The sequence below is a fragment of the Leptodactylus fuscus genome, chromosome 4 (genome assembly GCF_031893055.1).
Source record: "Leptodactylus fuscus isolate aLepFus1 chromosome 4, aLepFus1.hap2, whole genome shotgun sequence".
NCBI classification, from domain to species: domain Eukaryota; kingdom Metazoa; phylum Chordata; class Amphibia; order Anura; family Leptodactylidae; genus Leptodactylus; species Leptodactylus fuscus.
In genome coordinates, this window is record NC_134268.1 from 118,041,443 (window position 1) to 118,065,357 (window position 23,915).

The 23,915-nt window shown below is 42.8% G+C and overlaps 1 protein-coding gene across 1 annotated transcript in view; it reads right to left on the reverse strand.

The window, feature by feature from the left end:
- RETREG1 (reticulophagy regulator 1) overlaps positions 1 to 16,643 on the reverse strand; it is an 83,874-nt gene extending 67,231 nt beyond the window's left edge. Inside the window, exons 1-3 of the mRNA XM_075270982.1 lie at positions 16,383 to 16,643; positions 8,616 to 8,722; positions 953 to 983 (exon numbers count right to left, since the gene is read on the reverse strand). Of these exons, the coding sequence (XP_075127083.1) occupies positions 953 to 983; positions 8,616 to 8,722; positions 16,383 to 16,537 (293 nt within the window). The 5' untranslated portion in view covers positions 16,538 to 16,643. The remainder of the gene's footprint in view (positions 1 to 952; positions 984 to 8,615; positions 8,723 to 16,382) is intronic.
- Between the last annotated feature and the right edge of the window lie 7,272 nt (positions 16,644 to 23,915).

Consider the following 23,915-nt stretch of genomic DNA (forward strand, 5'->3'; position numbering starts at 1 on the left):
GCTGCTTTTTTTTTATTGTGTCATTTCCGACATGGTTTATGCCAAGTGGCACTAAGATGCAGCACTAAACAAATCCCATTGACAAAAGTGACCCTATTCGTAGAAGACAGCAACTTAGTCTGAGTCACATGTACTGATCATGCAGTGAGAACATGAGCAGAGGCAAGTGTAACAGAACAGGTAAGATAAAATATGGTATACACTTCCTGACCCTGTTATTCACAAGAAAGACGCCTGATATGCTGTGTTCTGGTGACACATTCCCTTTAAATGATTGTGATCTGCTTGTGCCTAAAACTGAGCTGCTGAAAGGAAACAAAGAATAGTCCCTGGATCAACAATGTAGGGGATTGTAGGGTTATAGGTTGGACTTGGTGGACTGATGTCTTCATCCAACCTCACCTACTATGTACCTATATGTAACTATGTAATAGTAATAGCCGTGACTAGTAAACAGTTTGCCATTTCCTGTTATAGCACCTTATTACAATTATCTACTGTGCCATGTGACTAGTGCATCAACAATGACGTCAAAAAAGTTCTGCTTGAGGTTAATTATACAGTGTTACGTAAGACAAAATAAAAGTTAGATAGAAAAAAATACAGCATTTAAAATACATTATTGCTAAAAAATACTGTGGTAAAGTAAGAATTTTGATGGATCATTCCAATAAGGCTAGGTTCACACTACTGATGGCCGTTTGTTGTGCTGATCCAACAGAGCTTCATAACAAAGTTTCACTAACTGACCGATGGAAGAGTTCTTTCATTAGAATGATACATCATCTGTGTTCCTGTACATTATTGTATTATGCTACGATGTATTCTGCAGCGGATATGTTTCATATTACCAGGGACATGCTATTCTCACATATGACCTAAGCCATTATAAAGGATACTTCATGATGTTTATGATACTTTACAATAGTGTCACAATGTAAGTACATCATACCTTTTGACAATACCTCTCCACACTTGTGCACCTGAAAAATGTAAAGCACGAGTCAGAAATGATGACATATTAAGAATAAAACATCTGTATAGTATTCACATGGCATTTCAGGGGCTACTAGTCTCTAATATGAAACACTGTCACTCATTTCTTTTTCTTGTTAAGTAACTTAAATCAGAATTTGACATGGTCTGACACTACAGCGGTTCCTAAAGTTACAATATTAATTGATTCCGGTAACTTGAGACCATAACTCTATAGAAAATTAATAATTGGTTCCAAATACCCCAGAATGTCATCAAAAACAAGAAAAAAAAAATGAATAAAGAAAAATTCTATAATTAATATAGGCATAGGAAATCATTTTACATAAAAATCAGGAATAGCTTCTTGATGCTGTGGATCATTTTCTATGATGTGACCCCAACTTTTTCAGGGTCCTGAAAAGTATACTATGTAAACACCTGAGAAATGACATGGAGCTGCTCTCACATGGTGTCCATGGCACAGGTAAATAGATGCACAGAACATGTAGTACTGCACCATACTCTGGAGAGGTGCTGATAGTCAGGTACATGCACATCACTAGTACAGGAGGTTTACCAGTGTAATGACAATATGGATTTGTTAGAACCTACACGTACACACACACACACACACACACACACACACATATACGCACAGCCCTCTACATTGAAATTGCAACACCAAGAAGGACAAGCATTAGGCTAAGGCCCCACATTGCGGAACACAGCTACAAAATGTAGCAAAAGTGTTCTCCTCTGCGTTTTTTCTTATATTAACCCCATCCCACTCTGAGGCGTACTATTACGTCATGCTGAGCACATAGTTAATGCTCAGTGCTGTGCAGTGTGATGCTGCGGGCACAGAAGCTGTGTGTGTGGCATTTGCTTCCAGCACTCGGCTGTGTTACACGAGATTTCCCCCATGACCCCTCAGACCACCCGCCATAAGATTTGGAGGTTCCGAGGGGTTGCCATGGCAGCCAGAAGGCTGGGCAACAGCCTCCTGATCGCCTTTGTACAGTTCCCACTAACTAACATGGAACTAATGTGCGATGTTCTGCAATACTATCTATTACAGGACATTGAACTGGGAATCTGAGACCCAGCTTCAAATCCCCTTGTGAGACATATAAAAAGTGAAAACAAAAACACACACACACAAAGTTTAAAATACACACTAAAAATAAACAAAAGTTAAAAAAACAACTTTATATTTAATAAATACATAATGTGAACAAAAGTAAATAAACAAACATGATAGGTATCCCCACGTACGTACAAGGATCTGTTCACACTGAGTTTTCTGCAGATGGATTTTGACGCAGAATCCGCCTCAAAATCTGCCTGCAAAAAAGGCTCCCATTCACTTCAATGGGAGCTGCTCACTTTTTTCCCGCTAGCGATTTTTTTCAGCTAGTGGGAAAAATAAGAGACATGCTCTATCTTCCGGCGGATTCCGCGACTGAGTCAGCCGTGGTGTCTGTGGCGTGAGATTCATTCCCAATTAGGCCCATTCATTTGGATGCACTGCATGGGCATCACGTCGCGACTAGCCATGCGGAGAATTCACATGGCGGAAAAGGTTTCCACCACGTGAACATACCGCTAGGGGGTGTTCACACTTGAGCCCCTGTCCGCCCGCCAGGTTTCCATCCTATTTCCTGGAGAAACTGCATAAGGGAAGGCTTGCCGGCAGTCCGTTTTAAAACGTATTCACTTCAATGGATTTTTAAAGCAAACTGCCATTGTCCGTATACAGCCTCTCCACGGTTAAACCAGTATTTTCACACGGACAAAATGTCCTGCATGTCTGACTTTGTGTCCATGCAAAAAAACCATGAAGAGGCTATACACTGAACATACTTCAGTGTATGGCTGGTCTTACACGACCGTAGTTTTGCACCGCAAATGGTCTGCAATTGCGGGTTCAAAATTGCGGACCATTTACGGTCCCATAATTTTCTATGAGGCCTCTTACATGATCGTAGATTTTGTCAGTGGTGTGGTGTGCCGCAACCGTGGTCCGGACAGTATACCGCATGTCCGTAATGGGCTTGCTTTTACGGCACGGCACGGAAGGTCCAATAGAAGTCTATGGGCGCGTGCATTTTTGCGGATATACACTGAACATACATCAGTGTATATCCGCAATTGCGGATATCAACATGCGTGTTTTGTTGTGTGTTTTGTTTTTTGCGGATCCGCATAATACTGCTACACATGGAATGTTGCGGATACACTTTGCGGATGTCTGTGGAATTAATTTTTAAAGTGAAATTTGTGTTGCGGATCCGCAAATTGCAGACCGCAAAAACTACTACGGTCGTGTAAGACCAGCCTATATCCGCAACTGTGGATGTCAATATTGTGATTGGGAGTGTGTGTTGTTTTTTGCGGATCCGCAAAAAAACGGGTGCACACGGAGCCTTGCAGATGTACTTTGCGGTTGGACATGGACATCTGCGGAATGAGTTTTTTCAGTGAAATTTGTGTTGCAGATCTGCAAATTGCAGACCGCAAAAACCACTACAGTTGTGTAAGCCTCTGTAGATATGGAATAAGTCTGTTTTTATTCACATGCTAATGAGCTTCCACCGTCCACCAGAATTGTCTCTCTGCACTGTCTGCTCTATGTGTATGTACAGCAGAGACTGCTGTGCTGATAACTCATCTCTACTGTACATACACATAGAGCAGACTGTAATCACAGACACTTCCGGAGGACGGTGGAAGCTCATTAATCTATGAATAAAAACTGACTTATTCCAAATCTACTGAGGCGATTAACATACAAAAGGTAGGTGTGAAATAGCCTTTCTAAAGCCTATGCAAGGATGTGCTTATCTAAAAATGACTTTTCCCAATGACAGAGCCCCTTTAAATACACTTTGGCTATAAAAAAAAAAAAAAAAAAAACGCAGCAAAATCTGCAACAAAAAAATGCTGCTTTTCCGCAATGTGCAGCCTCAGGCTAAGGCCCCACGGGCTGGAACCGCCACTCTAAAGCGCTGCGGGAACAAATGCGGCGTGAACGCATTGCGATTCTTCCCGCAGCACTATGAACAGAAAGTTCAAAGAGTTTTCCTCTGCGGACTTTCTGTTACAATTATCTCTATGGTAAAGCCACAGGGTGTTTCTGTAGATATAATTGACATGCTGTGATTTTCAAAACTGCAACGGTTTTGGAAATTGCAGCGTGTCCGTGCTGCAATTTTTTCTGCAAAGTGGGTATGGGATTTGCATGAATCCCATCCACTTTGCAAGTACTGTAAAATGCTGCGATTTTTACCGTGGCATTTCCGGCTCGTGGGGTCCCGGCCTCAGCCTGAAAGTGACGTTTTTCGCCACAGGAAACCTCAAAAATTAGAAGTGTTGTGGAATGATGTGCAGTGTCTCCTGTTCACTGACATGCTAGTTATCACCACTTGTTGCAGACTGAGAAACCTTGGTTTATCACTATCCCTGTTTATCTGATCACTACATGACTAGGCCGAGATGTCAGTACTGTTCAATCTCATGTGTTCCGGTGGTTGGGAGAGCACTGAAATAATGGAATATCAGCAAGAAGTACATTGTGGTGAACCTCTGCAGGGATGTATCATATGACTCGAGGAACAGCAAATAGTGATCCATTCTGTACTGCCAGTGAAATCGGACGTCACATCACAAGTCTAGGGCGGCAAACACTGTTAACGCTGGGTTCACACCTGCGTTCATGTCTCCGTTCTATGGTTTCCGTCTTCTGCATGGCAGAAGACGGAAACCATAGACCGGGTCTGGCCGTGAGCGGCGGTGAGCGTTTTAGGCTCTCCGCCGCGAAACCGGATTTTTTTATCCGGACACAGAGTACTGCATGTCTGACTCTGTGTCCGGATTAAAAAACCCGGTTTCGCGGCGGAGAGCGCAAAACGCTCACTGCCGCTCACGGCCGGCCATTTGAATGGGTGAGAAAGTCTCCTGCAGGCTTCCGTCTCCTGCATCTGTTTTATGCAGGAAACGGAAACCTGCAATAAGGACAGTGAACGCAGATGTGAACGAGCCCTAACACAAACCATCAAAAGGCATTTGCATAATATTGGACCAGACGTGTTAAACATTTTGTTGTCATTTTTTTTTTATCATTATTGTATCGTTAACATGTCTTTCAATCCTGTGATTTCCATAATTTCAACTTCTTTTGGTGATGCAAATTCAATGTTCAGAAATAACTTACCGGTACATAGATAGAGACAGACACATACATACTCATTGACAAAATATAATACACCCAATGTCAGATTGCCGCAAAACTCAGCATGCAGATATGTAATTGATTCCAAGTGGGATTTCATTGGACACTGCGGCTTTTCACAGTAGGATGTACAAGTGCTTCCCCCAGGGAGACTCAATGCCACAGATAGTTCATGTTATTTTGTTGATGGCCAAACACTGCCTCCTCCTGGTAACAATACATAACCCCATCCAGGACAGAAGTCACCTCACAAATGAAGGTGTATCTGTATACTGACAAAGTAGAAACAGAGGAATTTAAGACCAACAAATTCTTTAAAAAATTTAGAAAAATTGTTATGTCAAATCTAACACCCACAGAAATTAGAGAGAGCTTAAAGGCCTCATCTTGGATACCATCTTGTACTATGCAGAAAACCTCCTGAGCAACTGTGTCAGATGGTCTTTTCTGTTATTAAGATCATTAAAAAAGGGTCTCAAAAGCTACTTTCAGGTAGTTTGCATCCTGACGGGAGATCGGTGACTGCTAGACTGCCTCTACAATGCACTAAAAGACATTTGACTCAGTTTATAGACTCTAAGAGCGGGCACATCATTGGACTAAGAGAAGCAGGATGAACATTTTGACAAATCGCTTTACATCTAGGAAATTCTGAGGAGGTTTTTGCAGGACCTTTCGCCTCCTGGGGCACATGCTGTGTAATACACTGCAAGAAAGCCGACAATTTTTTACACGTGTAAAACACGTGTCAAAATACGCGTTACGGTTTTTTGCCGCGTATTTCGACGCGTTTTTTTACACGTGTAAAAAATTTCATTGAAGTTAATGGGAGTATGCTATACACGTGTATTATGCTAAACTATCCTTGCGTTAACTCCGTGTGCACAGTCCCTTAAAAATCAATAGCGTCAAAATGCCACTTTTTCACTGTTTCGCCTTGGTTAAAAATTTGAATAAAAAGTGAACAAAGCAATAGACATTCCCCAAAATGGCATAACTAAAAAGTACACCTGGCCCGGAAGAAAAGACACCCCAACTAGGCAGCACGGTGGCTCAGTGGTTAGCACTTAAAGAGGACCTTTGATCAGATCGGACACATGCAGTTCTATATACTGCTGGAAAGCTGACAGTGAGCTGAATTCAGCGCACTATCGGCTTTCCCGATCTGTGCCCGGTGTAAAGCGCTATCGGTCCCGGTACCGTAGGGCTTTACAGTCAGAAGGGCGTTTCTGACACTTAGCCAGGGATGTCCTTCTGCCCAGCAGCGCCTATCGTGCTGTACTGTGGAGCGGGGAGGAACGCCCCCTCTCTCTGCTCACACAGCTCGTCCATAGACGAGTATTATCAGGAGAGGGAGGGAGCGTTCCTCCCCAGTCTTAGAAATTCGAAATTCGATTTGAGTAGACCTCAATATTCAACTATTCGATCGAATACCTACTCAATCGAATACTACTCGCTCATCTCTAGTGTTTATATGTTCTCCCTGTGTTTGCATGGGTTTCTTCCCACACTGCAAAAAAAGACATACTGATATAGGGGGGAAAAAAACCCACCCTAGGTGACATGTCATTTTGGCTGCAGAGTGTATGCTGTAAAAACAAAGCCTGTAAGAAAGCCACTCCATTTTCCAGCATTGTACAGAATAGTAAATGGTAGAATGATGAGGAACAATTTGTCTCACAAAAATTAAGCCCTCAAATGGCTCTGTGAACAGAAAAAAGTTATTGGATTTGGGAGGCGGGGAATCAAAAATGAAAATTGAAAAATTCTCCCGCTGAAAGGGCTGTTAGGACCATCCACTGTGAATCTAGCTTTATACCGCTTGAGTAAACCAGCTCCATTTTTTGCAACATGCTGGTGGAGTTGCTGTTTTCATAGCTTAACTAGTTTACATTTGACAGTGTTCACATCTGATGATCACAGGTGTTTAACCAAAGTAGTAATGTACTAACTGGAGATTTTTGGCTTTATGATAATGAGACAGCCGTACAAGAGATATACCCTTCCTGTTCCATTTTAGCCATAACAAAAAAAAATATCATGAATAGTGCAGTTTTTACATCAGTCATTGGCCGCTACCACCCTTTCTGTAGAGAATCAATTCTCAACAGTTATCTCATTCTCACCTCAGGTAGCATTTCAAAAGAAAGGCAATGCATTTATTATAAGGCTGAAGACGCATGACAATCTCACCACTGACAATTATGCCACTGCAAGGGAACATGGGAAGAATATGCAAATCTGTCTCCCAAGATGTAAACAGGGAGACAGTGCCTTCCCATGTTCCCTTGCAGTGGAGCAACTATGGCTGTATAAGTCTCCACACACCTGAAAAGGTGGTCTCTCCCTAAGGATGGACGTTATCCCCATAATCTGGTCTCTCACTTCTACCAAATCAACTCTCTCTAAGCTGCGCTGATGAAGTCCAACCAGACAGAAACGGTGCCGTCCGTAGCTGAGAAACTGATTTGGTTATAACCTCGCATTATGCAGTAAAGACTTCTGGGAAAGTCGGGCATGATGTTCAGGGTGCTTCCCATAGAGGGCGGCATAACAGAGGCACTGTCTCCCTGTTTACATCTTGCAAGACAGATTTGCATATTCTTCCACTGACAATAGGTGATAGTCAAAACTCACATTCTCTGTACAGGGACTTGTGCACCCTGTTGCACCATTCATCTCTACTACACCAATCATCTCCACTCAGCAGCCTCTACTACAGAATCTTACAGCAGACTACTATTGGCAGTCCCAAAGCATTAAATGGAGCTTCAGTGCATAAAGGTCACTATGTAGGGGAGGGGAGTAATTGTGACTTTCACCTCTTGTCCATGGTATACAGTGACTGTGAGACTGCTGTTCTGTTCAGAGGTAAAACTGACCCTGTTCTTGTGATCAGTGTCTGTCCCAGCAGTTGGACCCTCACCGATTAGACACATTCCCTATAAGTATGCGAATCAAGTTGTAAAAATCCAGCATCCAACGTCTTAGTATAAAACTTAACTTTTAATAAACTTGAGGCATAAAGGCTACGTTTAAGGAAGCATGGACATTCCGAAACACGTCAGTTAGCATTTTGTGATGTTGCTTATATTCTTCAGCTTTGTTTTATGCCTCAAGTTTATTAAAAGTTAAGTTTTATACTAAGACGTCGGATGCTGGATTTTTACAACTAGATTCACATACTTCAGTTGTTTCTTGGCCGAAGGAACCAGTTATTCGTGCATGAGGTTCTCATTTATATACATTTCTTTGCAAATGGACACTAATTTTCCTCCCCCCCTGTTCCCTACTCTGTGCACATTCCCTATAATGTGGATGAGGAATAAGGTGTCTTTGTGGTATAACCCCTTTAAACATTCACAGATAACCACTAGAAGGGTTTTACATTATTAGAGCTGCTTACCTCGACTTCTGGACAGTAAAAAATGTTTGGTTATCTGAATCATGACAAGTCCAATTGAAATGAGTGACAATAAATGATATATCCTCCATGGAGTAAAGGCAATAAACCTAAAAAAAACAAGAGAATAAAAAATCACACCTCTTCTGTATATATCATATCACATGCATCCATCATCACATCATGAGTAGTAGTAGTTGAGCCTTTCTGATAAAACACTCCATATGGCGAATGCATAAATTTACATATAGAAAAACACTAATATACAATTATACTTTGTTTTAGTGTCCAGAGCACAACTAAATATCATGGCACTATGATGATATGATATGGCCTTAAAAAAAACAAAAAAAAAACAAAAAACTTTTTTTGCCCGAAAACCCCTTTAACATTAATAAAAAATGCTATCTAAACATCCTCCAAGAGCAACTTAGTCCAATGATCCTGGAGTACTGTGGTCAGTGAACAAGATATTTAAATTTTGGGTCCATGGCCAGGAAACTCCTCAGATCTCAACCTGTGGTCAATCCTCACAAAGTGGCTAGACAAACAAGGGAACAGAGGGAACAGATTATGGCGCGGAATCCACGTCATAATCCACCCCCTCACAATGGTGGTCTATGGAGACCGCCAGCGAGCTTTTTTCAGTGAGCGGCGTGTTGCCGCTCATGGGAAAAAAAAAGCGAGCTGCCTCGTGGCAGCAACCTCCGGAGTCGACTCATTTATTTGAGCCTACTCTGGAGGGGGAAGCCACGACTGTCGGAAGCTGCAACAGTCGTGGCAGGCACATTTTGGCCCGAGGGCGGCTCCCGCGTCACTCTCGGTGCCAAAATCCGCCCTTCCGCTCCCCATGTGAACGGGCCTAAGGGTCAACAGTGAAATATTGAGTGTTTGCATAAATTTGATGTTTTGTCAATAAAACTGTAAAAACTTCAAATTCCTAAAATTGTACTTCAGTAATATCATAGAAACATCTGGATAAAAGCTCTAAAAACACTAGCAAATACCATCAAACTTTGTGAAAAACTACATTTTTGTCGGCCTTAAATCTTATGGCTGTGAATGTAGTGATAGAGTGGCTTACAGCACCATAGATAAATATGAGTCAGGGTCTCTAAGCAGAGTACAATCCAGGATATACAGCTGATACTACATAGGCTTGCGTGCAGCCACCCTACAGCAGGGATTGATCAAGTTTGTTTATTCAAAACCAAGAGAAGAAACAGAAAAAGGGGAAGAACAACATATCCATACTGGATTGTGTGAACAAGGTCTTATAAATGTCCTGGTCATGTCCAAATTACAAAGTTATTGGACGTCTTTAAGGGAATGACTGACTGAGACAACTGCCTTTGCCATAAAAGGGTCCCCCGTTTGGTATCTCCATTTATAAGCCAGAACTGAGAATTGCTTTGGCAGACTGAATCCTATTGCAATAACCAAAGTGCAAGTAAATATAAGAAGCTAATAGTACATTTTCTGTCTCAATTGTTTTATTTGGTTCACTACAGTTATTTATCTGAAGAGTTTTATTTACTTCTCTATAATGTCTTATAAGGTGATGCTGCTAAGTGAAATTACGAGTTACGGCTCATTCACACAATAGGGTTCACTATCTGTGTGCACACAGCCCATACACTTTACCATATCTATTCATACAACCCACTGAGTTCACCTGTCCCCCAGTAAACAAAAGTCTGAGTGTTTCCTTTCACTGACTGCAAGCAGACATCTTACATATACAGGGCTTATTAAAGGTTACATAAACTGTTTGCATAAAACCTTTTATTACCACTGAGTATTTACTTACAAGGTGTTTCTTTGAAGTGCCCTATAAATAAGGACAAATGCTCAGAAGAGAAATGTGCTGGCCTCTCTGCTATCCTTCAGTTATTGTCCTTAATAGCTGGGTGTTAACTTTAGAACAGGATACTGTGAAAATCCCATCAACACTCTCAGTTTATCAGGTTGCAAAGCTAATAGACTCAACAAAGTAAATAGCTAGTCCAACAAAGTTATCTTACACAATGCATCATTGTAGAGGCTTATACGTCCATTGATCATATCCATAACAGCAATGGCCCCTTGGTTAGACACAATGATCACAAGAAACATATTGTTAAATTGGCCTTGATGAATCATTGCTAGGTATAGCAGCCAACTCCAAAAGTTAGGAACCAGTTAAAAAATATAAGGTTAGGGGCCACATGGTGGCTCATTGGTTAGCACTGCAGCCTTGAAGCTGGAGTCCTGGTGTTCAAATCCCACCAAGGGCATAAAACCATCTGCAAGGAGTTTGTATGTTCTCCCCGTGTTTGCATGGATTTCCATCCCATATTCCAAAAAAGACATAATGATAGGGAAAAATGTACATTGTGAGCTCTATGTGGGGCTCACAATCTACATAAAAAAAAATATATATATATATATATATATATATATAAGGTTGAGTTCACACAGTTTTTTGGAGAGGAAAAAATCCACTTCAGGAATTAGGAAATGGTTTTTTGAAGCAGCTTTTTTTAATTGAGGCATTTTTTTCCCTCCAGCGCAGTGCATGGACCTTGAAAAAACCATTAGCGGTTTTTGAAGAGGTTTTTGGAAAATCTGCATCAAAAACTGCAACGCAGGAGTCCCTAAATGCATTTAAAAATACTAAATACTCACTGTTACCTTGTGCACTCTTTGCTTGGCTTTTTTTTTACTTGCTGCTCCTTATATCATTGTTATTTACATGCAGTGAATCTGTAGATAAACTACATTTCCCATTATTCATCTGCCTGCTCTGTGTACCCCTCCCTTTTTCACTCTTCCCTGCAATGAAATCACAGGTAATAAATCATTCCCACATCTGAGGTGACATACTGCTGTGATGTTTTGTTTGCTGACTATACTGCTCATAGGGGTCAGCTTACAAATGAAAAATCACAGCTAAGGTCAATTACCTGAAAATAAATTAGATAAAAGGTGCTAAATTTGAACAGGATATATTTTAGGAAGTGTTTTCTATTGATGCACACTGTTATTGGCTGATATTTTTTTTTTAAAAAATGCAACTGGATATCCCCTTTAAGGACTGAAATCCCATTTTATTTATAGCAGCAGTTACAATCATAAAGGTGAATTCAAATGTATGCTATCCAGCTATGGATTTTCCATGTGACTTATGTGCAGCACATCATAGTAGCAGCAAAGTGGATGAGATTTCAATAAATGTAATCCAGATGCTGTGAACTTGTTCCCCGTGAAAAATGACCTAGGGTGTAAGCTTGATTTAACATGTCACTTTCTGGCTTTTCTGGAGATTTTACCCATTAACTTCAATCCACATCCACGTGTAACCCCATTCCTATGGTTTATCCCTGGATCAACATCACAATCCACAACTGCTAATCCAAAGTCATTAATTTTTGTGACAATCCACAAAAAATATGCAGTATCAAATCTGCATCAAAATACACATGATTTGGTGTGGAAAATTTCTGCAGCAAATCTGACCCCTGTGACTGTAACGGCAATCAGGTCCGGTATCCCCACTCTTTTTCTGGCAATTCTAAAATGATAAAAAACAGTTATCCGGGACCTAATGAAATTTTGGTTGTTTCATTTTACCAAGAATGGCACCGTTGTATCAGGGTCCAAGTCCTTTTTGATAACAATAACGTAACAGCAGCTTCAAATATTACAGAGGAAGTTTCACCTCTACGACAGCTTACGCTCACACTAGGGTTCAAGTTTCCGTAATTTGCGTCCACTTGGGGACCCGAAAAATGGAAACCTTATCTGATTAAAAAGCAGTTACCCACAGAAATCCTCAACCGGTTTCTGCTAATTTTATACCGAAATCGGCGGCTAGAAAGGTCCTGCATGCAAGACTTTTCTCTCAATCTATTTTAAGAGAAAAGGGGGACAGAGTTCCCAAACACTAATGTGAACCTAACATTATTTAGGATCTCAGAATTATTATTGCATTTAAGAAACTTAACAGATTACGCTGGGTTCACACCAGCGTTCGGAGTCCGTATTCAAGTTTCCGTCTTCTGCTGGCGAAACCATTTTTTTCAAACTGGACAGAAAGTCCTGCATGTCCGACTTTGTGTCCAGTTAAAAAAAACTGGTTTAGCTGCGGAGAGCATAAAACGCTCACTGGCGCTCACGGCCGGACACTTTCCAAACTCATTTAAATGAATGGGTTTGAAAAATGCCTGCAGGTTTCCGTTTCCTGCCCAGGCAGGAAATGGAAACCTGTATAATCGGAGACCCCGAGTGCGGATGTGAACGGGCTCTTAGTCATTTATATTCTAATATTTATATATACAGTGACATGCAAAAGGTTTGGATACCCCTGATCAAAATGACTGTTACTGCGAACAGTTAAGCAAGAAATGATGAAATGATCTTTAAAAGACATAACATTGAAAATTAAACACACTTCTCTATCATTTTAAGCAATGTCAGTGTATTATTATGTTTGAGAACAATTTTAGAGTTTTTTCAAGGAGAACATTGCAAATTTTGGGAACCCTTGTAGATTTGTATGTTCAGAAAACTTTGACCAAGGTCTCAGACCTCCATTAGCCAGTTAGGGTTATGGCTTGATCACTATCATTGCTAGGAGAGGCCAAATGATGCAAATTTTACAGCTTTATAAATACCCAGCCTCCTCTAACCTTGTGCCAAAAATCAGCAGCCATGGGTTCTTCTAAGCAGCTGCCCAGCACTCTGAAAAAGACAATGGTGGAGGCCAACAAAGCAGGAAAAGGCTATAAGAAGATAGCAAAGTGTTTTCAAATAGCCCTTTCCTCACTTCTAACAGGAAATTATTAAATGGCAGTTACAGGAACAGTGGAGGTCAAGAGAAAAGCTGGAAGACCAAGAACCCCTCTTGACTGGAAAAGACCTTCAGGAAGATTTAGCAGACTCTGGAGTTGTGGCACATTGTTCTTCTGTTCAGCAATACCTGCATAAATATGGCCTTCATGGAAGAGTCACCAGAAGAAAACCTCTCCTGCATCCTCACCATAAAATTAATCATCAGAAGTTTGCAAAAGAACATCTAAACAAGCCTGATGTATTTTGAAAACAAATCCGGTGGACCGATGAGGTTAAAGGAGTTCTCCCATCTCAGCCAGGCTGTATGCAGTGTCTACTTCTCACTTCCTGTTTTTCTCTCCCTCCCTCCTGCTGACCGGGACAAACAACACTTCTGCAGGTCAGATAATCTGCAGATTATTGTACAGAACGGACTCCTGTTATCTCTGTAGCTGAACGGATCGTCCCGCCAGCACTGAGTAAGTGACATCACTTGTCCTATCTCCCAGGTCCGTGGTTAAAGCAACACAGTGTAAACAAAGGGTGGAATAAATTCACATACCAGGCAAACAAAGCAGAATTTCTAAAGCAATATATTTAGAAAAAGGCCTCAATTCACATAAGTTACCAGTATAGATAGGATTCTTGAGATGGGACAACCCCTTTTAAAATAGAATTCTTTAGCTACGATCATCAAAGGTATGTTTGGAATAAAAAGGGCTCAGAATTTCAGGAAAATAACATCTCTCCAACCATTATGCATGGGAGTAGATCAATATTTTGGGGTTGTGTTGCAGCCAATGGCACAGGGAACATTGAACGGGTAGAAGGGAGAATGGATTCAATGAAATTTCTGCAAATTCTTGAAGCGAACATAAAATCATCTGTAAAAAAGCTGAAAATGAAAAGAGGAGGAGGAAGTGGATGGCTTCTGCAAATGGATAACGATTCTAAACAAAACCCACCATAGACTCCCTAAAAAGGCGCAAGCTGATGGTTTTACCATGGCCCTCACAGTCCTCTGATCTAAACATCATTGAAAATCTGTGGCTAGACTTTAGAAGAGCAGTGCATGCAAGACAACCCAGGAATCTCACAGAACTGGAAGACTTTTCTAAGCAAGAATGGATGAAAATCCCTCAAACAAAAATTGAAAGACTCTTGGCTAGCTACAGAAAGTCGTGAGGGCCATCTACTACCAAAGACTCTCTGCCCACATCCCAGACTTCACATCTGCAGACGAGAAGAGGAAACTCTACATCCTACTGGGAGAGGAGGAGGCCACTGTGGAGATCGCTGCCCAATATGTTTCCAGCTGTCACCAAACAAGAGGAAGATGAGACGCATGGACTATCAAACCACCCATTTCCTATGCCCCCCATCACCTGTCTACCCCATACCAACCGACACCCGCACGCCCCAAACAAGAACGACGACACCTTAAAGACACTCAAACCCCCAACCCACAGACCCCGTACCCACCCCCCTCCACCACCCCCAACTTTCTTTTTGCTTTGGCAACACCAAATGTTTTTTCTTTGGTAATGCTAATAAAGCTCATTTGTATCTTGTGTCTTTGTGAAAGTGTTTAATAGCTGTGATACTTGCCAAAGGGGGTGCTGCTAGGTGCTAACAATGGAGGGTGCCTAAACCTTTAAATTGGGCCATTTTAATTTGTTGTTGTTTTGAAAATGTAAAATCTGAAAATATTTTTTTTACCAAAAGATACATTGGGAATGTGTTTTCTGTAATGTTTTTCCCTATCAGTATGTCTTTGGAATATGGGATGGAAATCCACGCAAATACAGGGAGAACATACAAACTCCTTGCTGATGTTTTTTTACCCTTGGCGGGATTTGAACTGAGGACTCCAGCTAACCACTGAGCCACCATTTGGCCCCTGTCTTCTGTAATGTTATGCCTTTTATCTTTAACTTGCTTAATTGTTCACAATAACAGACGTTTTAACCAGGGGTGTCCAAACTTTTGCGTGCCACTATACCAGTGACATAATCCGCAGGGGTGTATACAACACCTATAATTCACCTATCAAATTTATCATCTAAATTTTCTATCCCTCATACACACACTATTGTCATATAAAAACTAATTGATCTGTGTTTCTAGACAGTGGTATGAGATCCAAGTAGCAGGAGAAAGCCTATACAAGCAAGGTGACATACAACTCTTACTCAAAGGCTTTACAAACCACTACCCGTCCCCAAACCCATTTGAAAAATGTGGACAGAAAAGTCCTACAAGCGGGTGGAAAGCAGGCAGACCTCATTATAGTCTATGTGGTCCGTGGGTTTCCATAGGTAACCGCTTTTTAAGCAGATTGGGTTTCCATTTTTTGGTCCCCAAACGGACCTGAAGAATGGAAATCTGGATGCAGTTGTGAACCTAACATAAGTAAAGTGCAATCCTACTGCAGTTCAGGGTTTTTTTCCTAATATCTCTGCCTGTAGGTGGCGCTGTTAATATAAAGATCTGACCAGTATAAAGTATGCAATATTTCCACCTGCCATACACAGTCTGCAGTATGAGAGATTCAGTAACTTTTCACATTGTAAGGGCTTTGTGCTTCTGCCACTGTAGCAGAGTCCGATAGTCGGCTGTGGGTTGTGCAGATTGCCAGGGCTTTTCCCAATACATTTGCCCTATACAAGGGGCTATTTATAGAGCTGAGGGTGATGAGCTCACCGTGCTGCAGGAATTACATGGCAGAAAACAATGCACTGAGCACTCCAGCCTCACATGGCCTTGTATGACAATGCAGCCCCATGTCCTTCCTGTTACATGTCAGCACCTAGCCATCTGATGTATATGGCCATCTGCCGCTCGGCATTCCTCCCATATAGATCCATTCATCTATCTCACATCAGCTTCCTTCTATCTATTATCTCTATCCAGCACCCCTTATGCCAGCTGATGCCCTCCTGCTCTGTCATCACCTACCAGAAGAGGAAGTTGCAGCAGATGAAGACTGCCAGGCTGTACAGGGGCCTCTGCCAGGTTAGAGTGTCCGTCACCCGCACTAGAGTCTCCCCCCATAAGGGCTCCAGCCCTGCCGCCTGCTGCCCGATGTCACTGTGAGCTGCTATGCCGGCCATGCTGGATGTGTTTGGCCCAGCTCCTGTGTCTCCGAGTGTGGGTTATGGAGCGGCTGCTATGAGGATACACGCTGCCCCCATGTAGGACCGGCAGGTGGGATCTCCTCTGCCCGCCTCCCCACCTATCCGCCTGAGTGAGGCGGCCTCCCCTCACGTCACACTGGGCACAGCGCAGTTGCCCGCGGCTCCGTAGTCCAGAATGGCTGTGTGCTTGTTGTGTCATTGACTACACCCATGTGTCTGCCAAGAAAGCTGCCGGCTCCTCAGACTAATGGCCATGTACAGAGCAGCCACAAGCCTTTCATCCCAAACCCACCTCATAAGCCCTTGTCATGCAGGACCCCACTCCCTCAGGCTGGACCAACATTACCACACAAATTCATCGGGTACCTTATAGTGGACCCATTACCCAATATAGAAGAACAGTAGTAAACATTGGGCCTTAAATTGTCCTTTTATGTCAGATATTAAGAAAAATCCTTTGCTTGCTAAGAAAAGTGCATGACATCCAGTATGGTGACCATTACAGCGCTAGTTCGCTTCAAATTGATGGCTATCATGGTGGAGCCCAATAGTACGATCAGTGGGGTCTTACAGGCACCACAGGGGTCCTGTCCATTATGTGACACATCCAGCACAATGTTGTGTCTTAATAAACAAAAGAAAATCTACCATACACTTTAAATGATTGTCCACCAAGTCCCCAAGATTCAGCACAACCTGCTGACCAGAGGATGAATCTCCTGAGCCCCAATACACGATCTACATTAGGGACCCCAACTATAATGTATTGGTTTTAGTATTACACACAGTAGTGATATAATAGTACAGGACTTGTGTACACATTGATGATACAGCATAGAGATAATACAAACACAGTGGTATAACACTACAGGAATGATGTACATTGATGGTACAGTGTAGTGTTAATACATACATAGTGACGTAACAGTACAGGAATGATGTGCACATCGATTTCCGCGGGACATTCACGATTTCGGTGACGTGTCCCGCGGTCCCGGTTGGAGGGAGGTATGTCCCGATTTCAACTCAGATCTGCGTCCAGAGGACGCAGATCTAAGTTGAACACATACGCGGATAAACCAAGGAACTGTCACAGTTCAGCTCCTTGCTTCGCTGCTGCACGCCGGCTACTGGCTGTGTAGACGCGAAGTGATGACGTCACATCGCGTCTACAACTGTGTGCGAGGAGAAGGTAAGTGTAATGTGTACACTGAGGTGGAACATGAAACTGGGGGCAGATGAAGGAGAGGACAGCATGACACTGGGGGCAGAGATGTGGGGACATGAATCTGGGGGCAGAGATGGAGGGGACATGAATCTGGGGGCAGAGATGGAGGGGACATGAATCTGGGGGCAAAGATGGAGGGTACATGAATCTGGGGGCAGAGATGGAGGGGACATGAATCTGGGGGCAGAGATGTGGGGACATGAATCTGGGGGCAGAGATGGAGGGGACATGAATCTGGGGGCAGAGATGGAGGGGACATGAATCTGGGGGCAGAGATGGAGGGGACATGAATCTGGGGGCAGAGATGGGGGACAAGAAACTAGAGGCAGAGATGGGGGGACAGGAAACTGAGGGCAGAGATGTGGGACATGAATCTGGGGGCAGAGATGGAGGGACATGAAACTGGGGGCAGAGATGGGGGACATGAATCTGGGGGCAGAGATGGAGGGGACATGAAACTGGGGGCAGAGATGAAGGTGGGGACATGAAACTGGGGGCAGATGAAGGGTGTATATGAAACTGGGGGAGAGATAGCAGGGGACATATAATTTACGGGTGACTGTAGGAGGATTATACTGTGTGCGGGCACATGAAAAATTAATGAGAATGGGCGGAGTCAACACAAGTGGGCGGGGCTAAATTTGCAGCATATTTTGTCCCTCTTTCAGTACTTCAAAAGTTGGGAGGTATGTAGGGGCCACACAGTGGCTCAGTAGTTAGCATTGCAGCCTTGCAGCGCTGGAGTCCTGGTGTTCAAATCCCGCCAAGGGCATAAAACAATCTGCAAGGAGTTTGTATGTTCTCCCCGTGTTTGCATGGATTTCCATCCCATATTCCAAAAGACATACTGATAGGGAAAAAAATGTACATTGTGAGCTCTATGTGGGGCTCACAATCTACATTGAAAAAAAAAAAAAAAAAAAAAAGTTGGGAGGTATGCAGGAATGATGTGCACATTGATCGCATAGAGATGGTATATACACAGTGATGTAACAGTACAGGATTGATGGCACAGCATAGAGATAGTATACACACAGTGATGTAATAATAATAACTTTGTTTAAATAGCGTCAACATATTCCGCAGCACTTTGCAAATTATAAGGGACTGAACAGACAATATGAGACATTACAATGTGACAAAGAAATAAACATATCAAACAGTTTATATTGACAGTTAGAATGAGTTAATGCAGCAAGTCAATATTTGCAGTGTTGACCCTTCTTCTTCAGGACCTCTGCAATTCTCTGAGGGCCCTGCTCACAAGACCTTACATTTTATAAGGAGGTAGTGGGACACAATGAGCGGTCTCAGGAAGATAGGAAGAAAACCAAGAGTGTTATCCCTGCGGCCAATATAGTGAAGCATAGTGAGGAGGAGTTAGTGGTCTACAGTGTCAAATGCAGAGAGATCCAGAAGAATCAGTAGTGAAAAGTTCCCTTCAGATTTAGCCATTAAGATCTCGCTGAAGACTTTTGTAAGGGCCATTTCTGTACAGTCATGGCCAAAAGTTTTGAGAATGATACAAATATTAATTTTTACAAAGTCTACTGCTTCAGTTGTTTTAATGGCAATTTGCATATACTCCAGAATGTTATAAAGAGTGATCAGCTTAACAGCAATTACTTGCAAAGTCAATATTTGCCTAGAAAATTTAGCTTTATCCCCCAAAACACATTTCAACATCATTGCAGCCCTGCCTTAAAAGGACCAGCTAACATCGTTTCAGTGATTGCTCCATTAACACAGGTATGGGTGTTGATGAGGACAGGGCTGGAGATCAATCTGTCATGATTAAGTAAGAATGAGACCACTGGACACTTTAAAAGGAGGCTGGTGCTTGGCATCATTGTTTCTCTTCTGTTAACCATGGTTATCTCTAAAGAAACACGTGCAGTCATCATTGCACTGCACAAAAATGGCCTAACAGGGAAGAGTATCGCAGCTAGAAAGATTGCACCTCAGTCAACAATCTATCGCATCATCAAGAACTTCAAGGAGAAAGGGTCCATTGTTGGCAAAAAGGCTCCAGGGCGCCCAAAAAAGACCAGCAAGTGCCAGGACCGTCTCTTAAAAGTGTTTCAGCTGGGGGATCGGGCTACCAGCAGTGCAGAGCTTGCTCAGGAATGGCAGCAGGCAGGTTTGAGTGCATCTGCAAGCACTGTGAGGTGGAGACTCTTGGAGCAAGGCCTGGTCTCAAGGAGGGCAGCGAAGAAGCCACTACTCTCCAGAAAAAACATCAGGGACAGACTGATATTCTGCAAAAGGTACAGGGAGTAGACTGCTGAGGACTGGGGTAAAGTCATTTTCTCTGATGAATCCCCTTTTCGATTGTTTGGGACATCTGGAAAACAACTTATTCGGAGAAAACGAGGTGAGCTCTACCACCAGTCTTGTCTCATGCCAACTGTAAAGCATCCTGAAACCATTCATGTGTGGGGTTGCTTCTCAGCCAAGGGAATCAACTCTCTCACAGTCTTACCTAAAAACACAGCCATGAATAAAGAATGGTACCAGAATGTCCTCCAAGATCAACTTCTCCCAACCATCCAAGAGCAGTTTGGCCATCAACAATGCCTTTTCCAGCATGATGGAGCACCTTGCCATAAAGCAAAGGTGATAACTAAATGGCTCAGGGAACAAAACATAGAGATTTTGGGTCCATGGCCTGGAAACTCCCCAGATCTTTATCCCATTGAGAACTTGTGGTCAATCATCAAGAGATGGGTGGACAAACAAAAACCTACAAATTCTGACAAAATGCAAGCATTGATTGTGCAAAAATGGACTGCTATCAGTCAGGATTTGATCCAGAAGTTGATTGAGCGCATGCCAGGGAGAATTGCAGAGGTCCTGAAGAAGAAGGGTCAACACTGCAAATATTGACTTGCTGCATTAACTCATTCTAACTGTCAATATAAACTTTTGTTACTCATAATATGATTGCAATTATATTTCTGTATGTGATAAAAACATCTGACAAACACACATAAAAACCAGAGGACAGCAGATCATTTGAAAATATAATATTTGTGTCATTCTCAAAACTTTTGGCCATGACCGTAGAGTGTAGTGCACGAAAATCTGATTGTAAGGGGTCCAGAAGAGAGTTAGCAGAAAGATAGCGGATTAGGTGGGAATAGACTAAGCGTTCCAGGAGTTTGGAGAAGAAGAGCAGGTTAGAGACAGGTCAGTAGTTAGCAGCACAGGATGGGTTGAGGGAGGGTTTTTTCAGTAGCGGGGTATGACAGTATGTTTGAAGGAGGAGGGAAATATTCCAGAAGAAAGAGAGAAAGGTTAGAAATTTTAGTAAGATGAGCTGTAACAGCAGGGGACAGAGACCAGAGGAGGTGCGACGGGATAGGATCACTTGTACAAGTAGTTGAGTGAAGAAGAAAGGAGCTGGGAGACTTCTTCTTCTGTTACTGGGTCCAAGAATTAGAGTTCACAATGAGGAGCAAGAGAGTGAAGGGGACTGATACTGCATGGAGATTGGGTTATTTCCTGACGGATGTTGTCGACTTTGTCTTTAAAGTACGTGGTCATGTCTTGAGCACTGAGGTCTGTGACAGGTACCTGTATCTTTGGCGTAAGGAGGGAGTGAAAGGTGTCAAAGAGTAATTTACGGTTATTGGAGAGAGAAGAGATGAGAGAGGTGAAGTAGGCTTGTTTGGTGAGGTGAAGGGCTGTTATAGGATTTGAGCATAAACTTCAAGTGAAGAAAATCTGCTGATGTGTATTCGGCACATCTTGAGCATTACTGAAGAAAATGTAGCAGTGTGCCAAGATTGCCGGTGACCATTCCAAAATCTGGTTGAGATTTTCGAATGGTCAAAGGTTCTACTTTATCCAGGGTGGTTTTGAGAGTATCACTGTAGGAGTCTCAGGACAGGAGAGAGAAGAGACAGTACTGACTGTAGGGTGTCTGAGAGGTACAGTCAGTGGCGTAACTAGGAATGGCGGGTCCCCGTGGCGAACTTTTGACATGGGGCCCCCCTTCCCCAAACCGATGCCGAAGACCTCGACTGACCCCCTCCTCCGCACTCTATTATGTCCCTTAGTAAGCCCTGCACACAGTATTATCCCCCATAGTGTCCCCTGCACACACAGTATTTACCCCTATAGTGTCCCCTGCACACACAGTATTATTAACCCCTATAGTGTCCAATGCACACACAGTATTAACCCCTATAGTGTCCCCTGCACACACAGTATTATTAACCCCTATAGTGTCCAATGCACACACAGTATTAACCCCTATAGTGTCCAATGCACACAGTATTATTAACCCCTATAGTGTCCAATGCACACAGTATTATTAACCCCTATAGTGTCCAATGTACACACAGTATTAACCCCTATAGTGCCCCTGCACACACAGTATTATCCCCCATAGTGTCCCCATATGTCCCACTGTGGACACCTATAAACATTTATTATACTCTGGGGTCTGAAAAGACCCCAGAGTATAATAATCGGAGACCCGGGGGATTAAAACCATTAAAAGAACAGAGATAGTTGCTTACCTGTTCCTGTCGGCTGTCCTGTCCGCTCTTGTCCAGCTTTAATGACATCAGACGTCACATGACCCGGGAAGCTGGCCTGGGTCATGTGACGTCAGAGACGTCAGACACAAATGACGGAGGCCTGGCAGGATCGCGGAGAGGTAAGTAACACTGTTTCTTATGTTACCTTACCCCTCCTGGTGTGCCGATCATTATACTCGGGGGTCTGCAAAGACCCCCGAGTATAATGATAGCCTCTGTGGGCCCCGCGGTGTCACTTGCCGATCCCGGCCCAGCCAGGATCGGCAAGTGAATGGGGCCCGTAACAGACTTTAAAAAAAAAAAAAACCGCAGCGGTAGCGGCTGTCACCGGGCCCCCTAATGGCCCGGGCCCTGTGGCAGCTGCTACTGCTGCTACCACGGTAGTTACGCCCCTGGGTACAGTGTGTTTGCAGCCTATAGTTTTCTATGTGTACAGGGAGTCGGTGTGTTTTGCGAAGAACAAGAGCTTTTGATGGTAAAGAAAAGAAGGCTGTGGTCGGAAATTGGTAGGCGAATGTTAGTAAATTCAGAGACAGAACACAGCCGTAAGATGACCAGATCAAGGATATTACCATCTTTGTGTGTAGGGGCAGAAGTAAGCTGAGAGAGACCAGGAGAGGTGGTTAGTAGTAGAAGGAGAGAGGCAAATTGGGAAACGGGTGTTAATGGGAATGTTAAAATCATCCATAATGAGGATAGAAATTTCAAAGGATACGAAGTTGTGAAGCCATGAAGAAAAGCGAACTGGTAGGGTGAGCCAGGGGGACAGATATGACAGCTACTCGCAGGGAGAAAGGGCGGAAGAGTCTGATAGTATGGACCTCAAAAGAGGGGAAAGAGAGCAATGGTACTTGGAGAATGACCTGGAAAGTGCATTGTGGTGATGGAAGGACACCTACTCTTCCACCCTGCCTATCCTCAGGTCTAGGGATGATGTACACATTGATAGTACACCATAAAGATAATATGCACACAGTAGTGATATAACAGTACAGGAATGATGTACACATTGATGGTGCAGCGTAGAGATAATATACACACAGTGACATAACAGTACAGGAATGATGTGCACATTGATGGTGCAGCGTAGAGATAATATACACACAGTGACATAACAGTACAGGAATGATGTACACATTAATGGCAGAGCATATAAATAGTATACACACAGTGACATAACAGTACAGGAATGATGTACATATTGATAGCAGAGCTTAGAGGTAATACATAAACAGTAATGTAACAATACAGGATACCGTACTTATTGATGACAGCGTAGAGATAGTATACACACAGTGACATAACAGTACAGGAATTATAGGGGGCAGAAGGATGGCTCAGTGATTAGCACTGAAGCTGTGCAGCGCTGGAGTCCTGGGTTCGAATCCTACCAAGGACAACATCTGTAAGGAGCTTGTTGTTTGCGTGGATTTCTTCCCACAGTCCAAAGACATACTGATAGGGAAACATGTAGAATAAAAATACAAAATAACAGTACAGGAATTATGTACACATTGATGGCGCAACATAAAGATAATAAACACATAGTGATGTAACAGTACAGGATTAATGTACATGT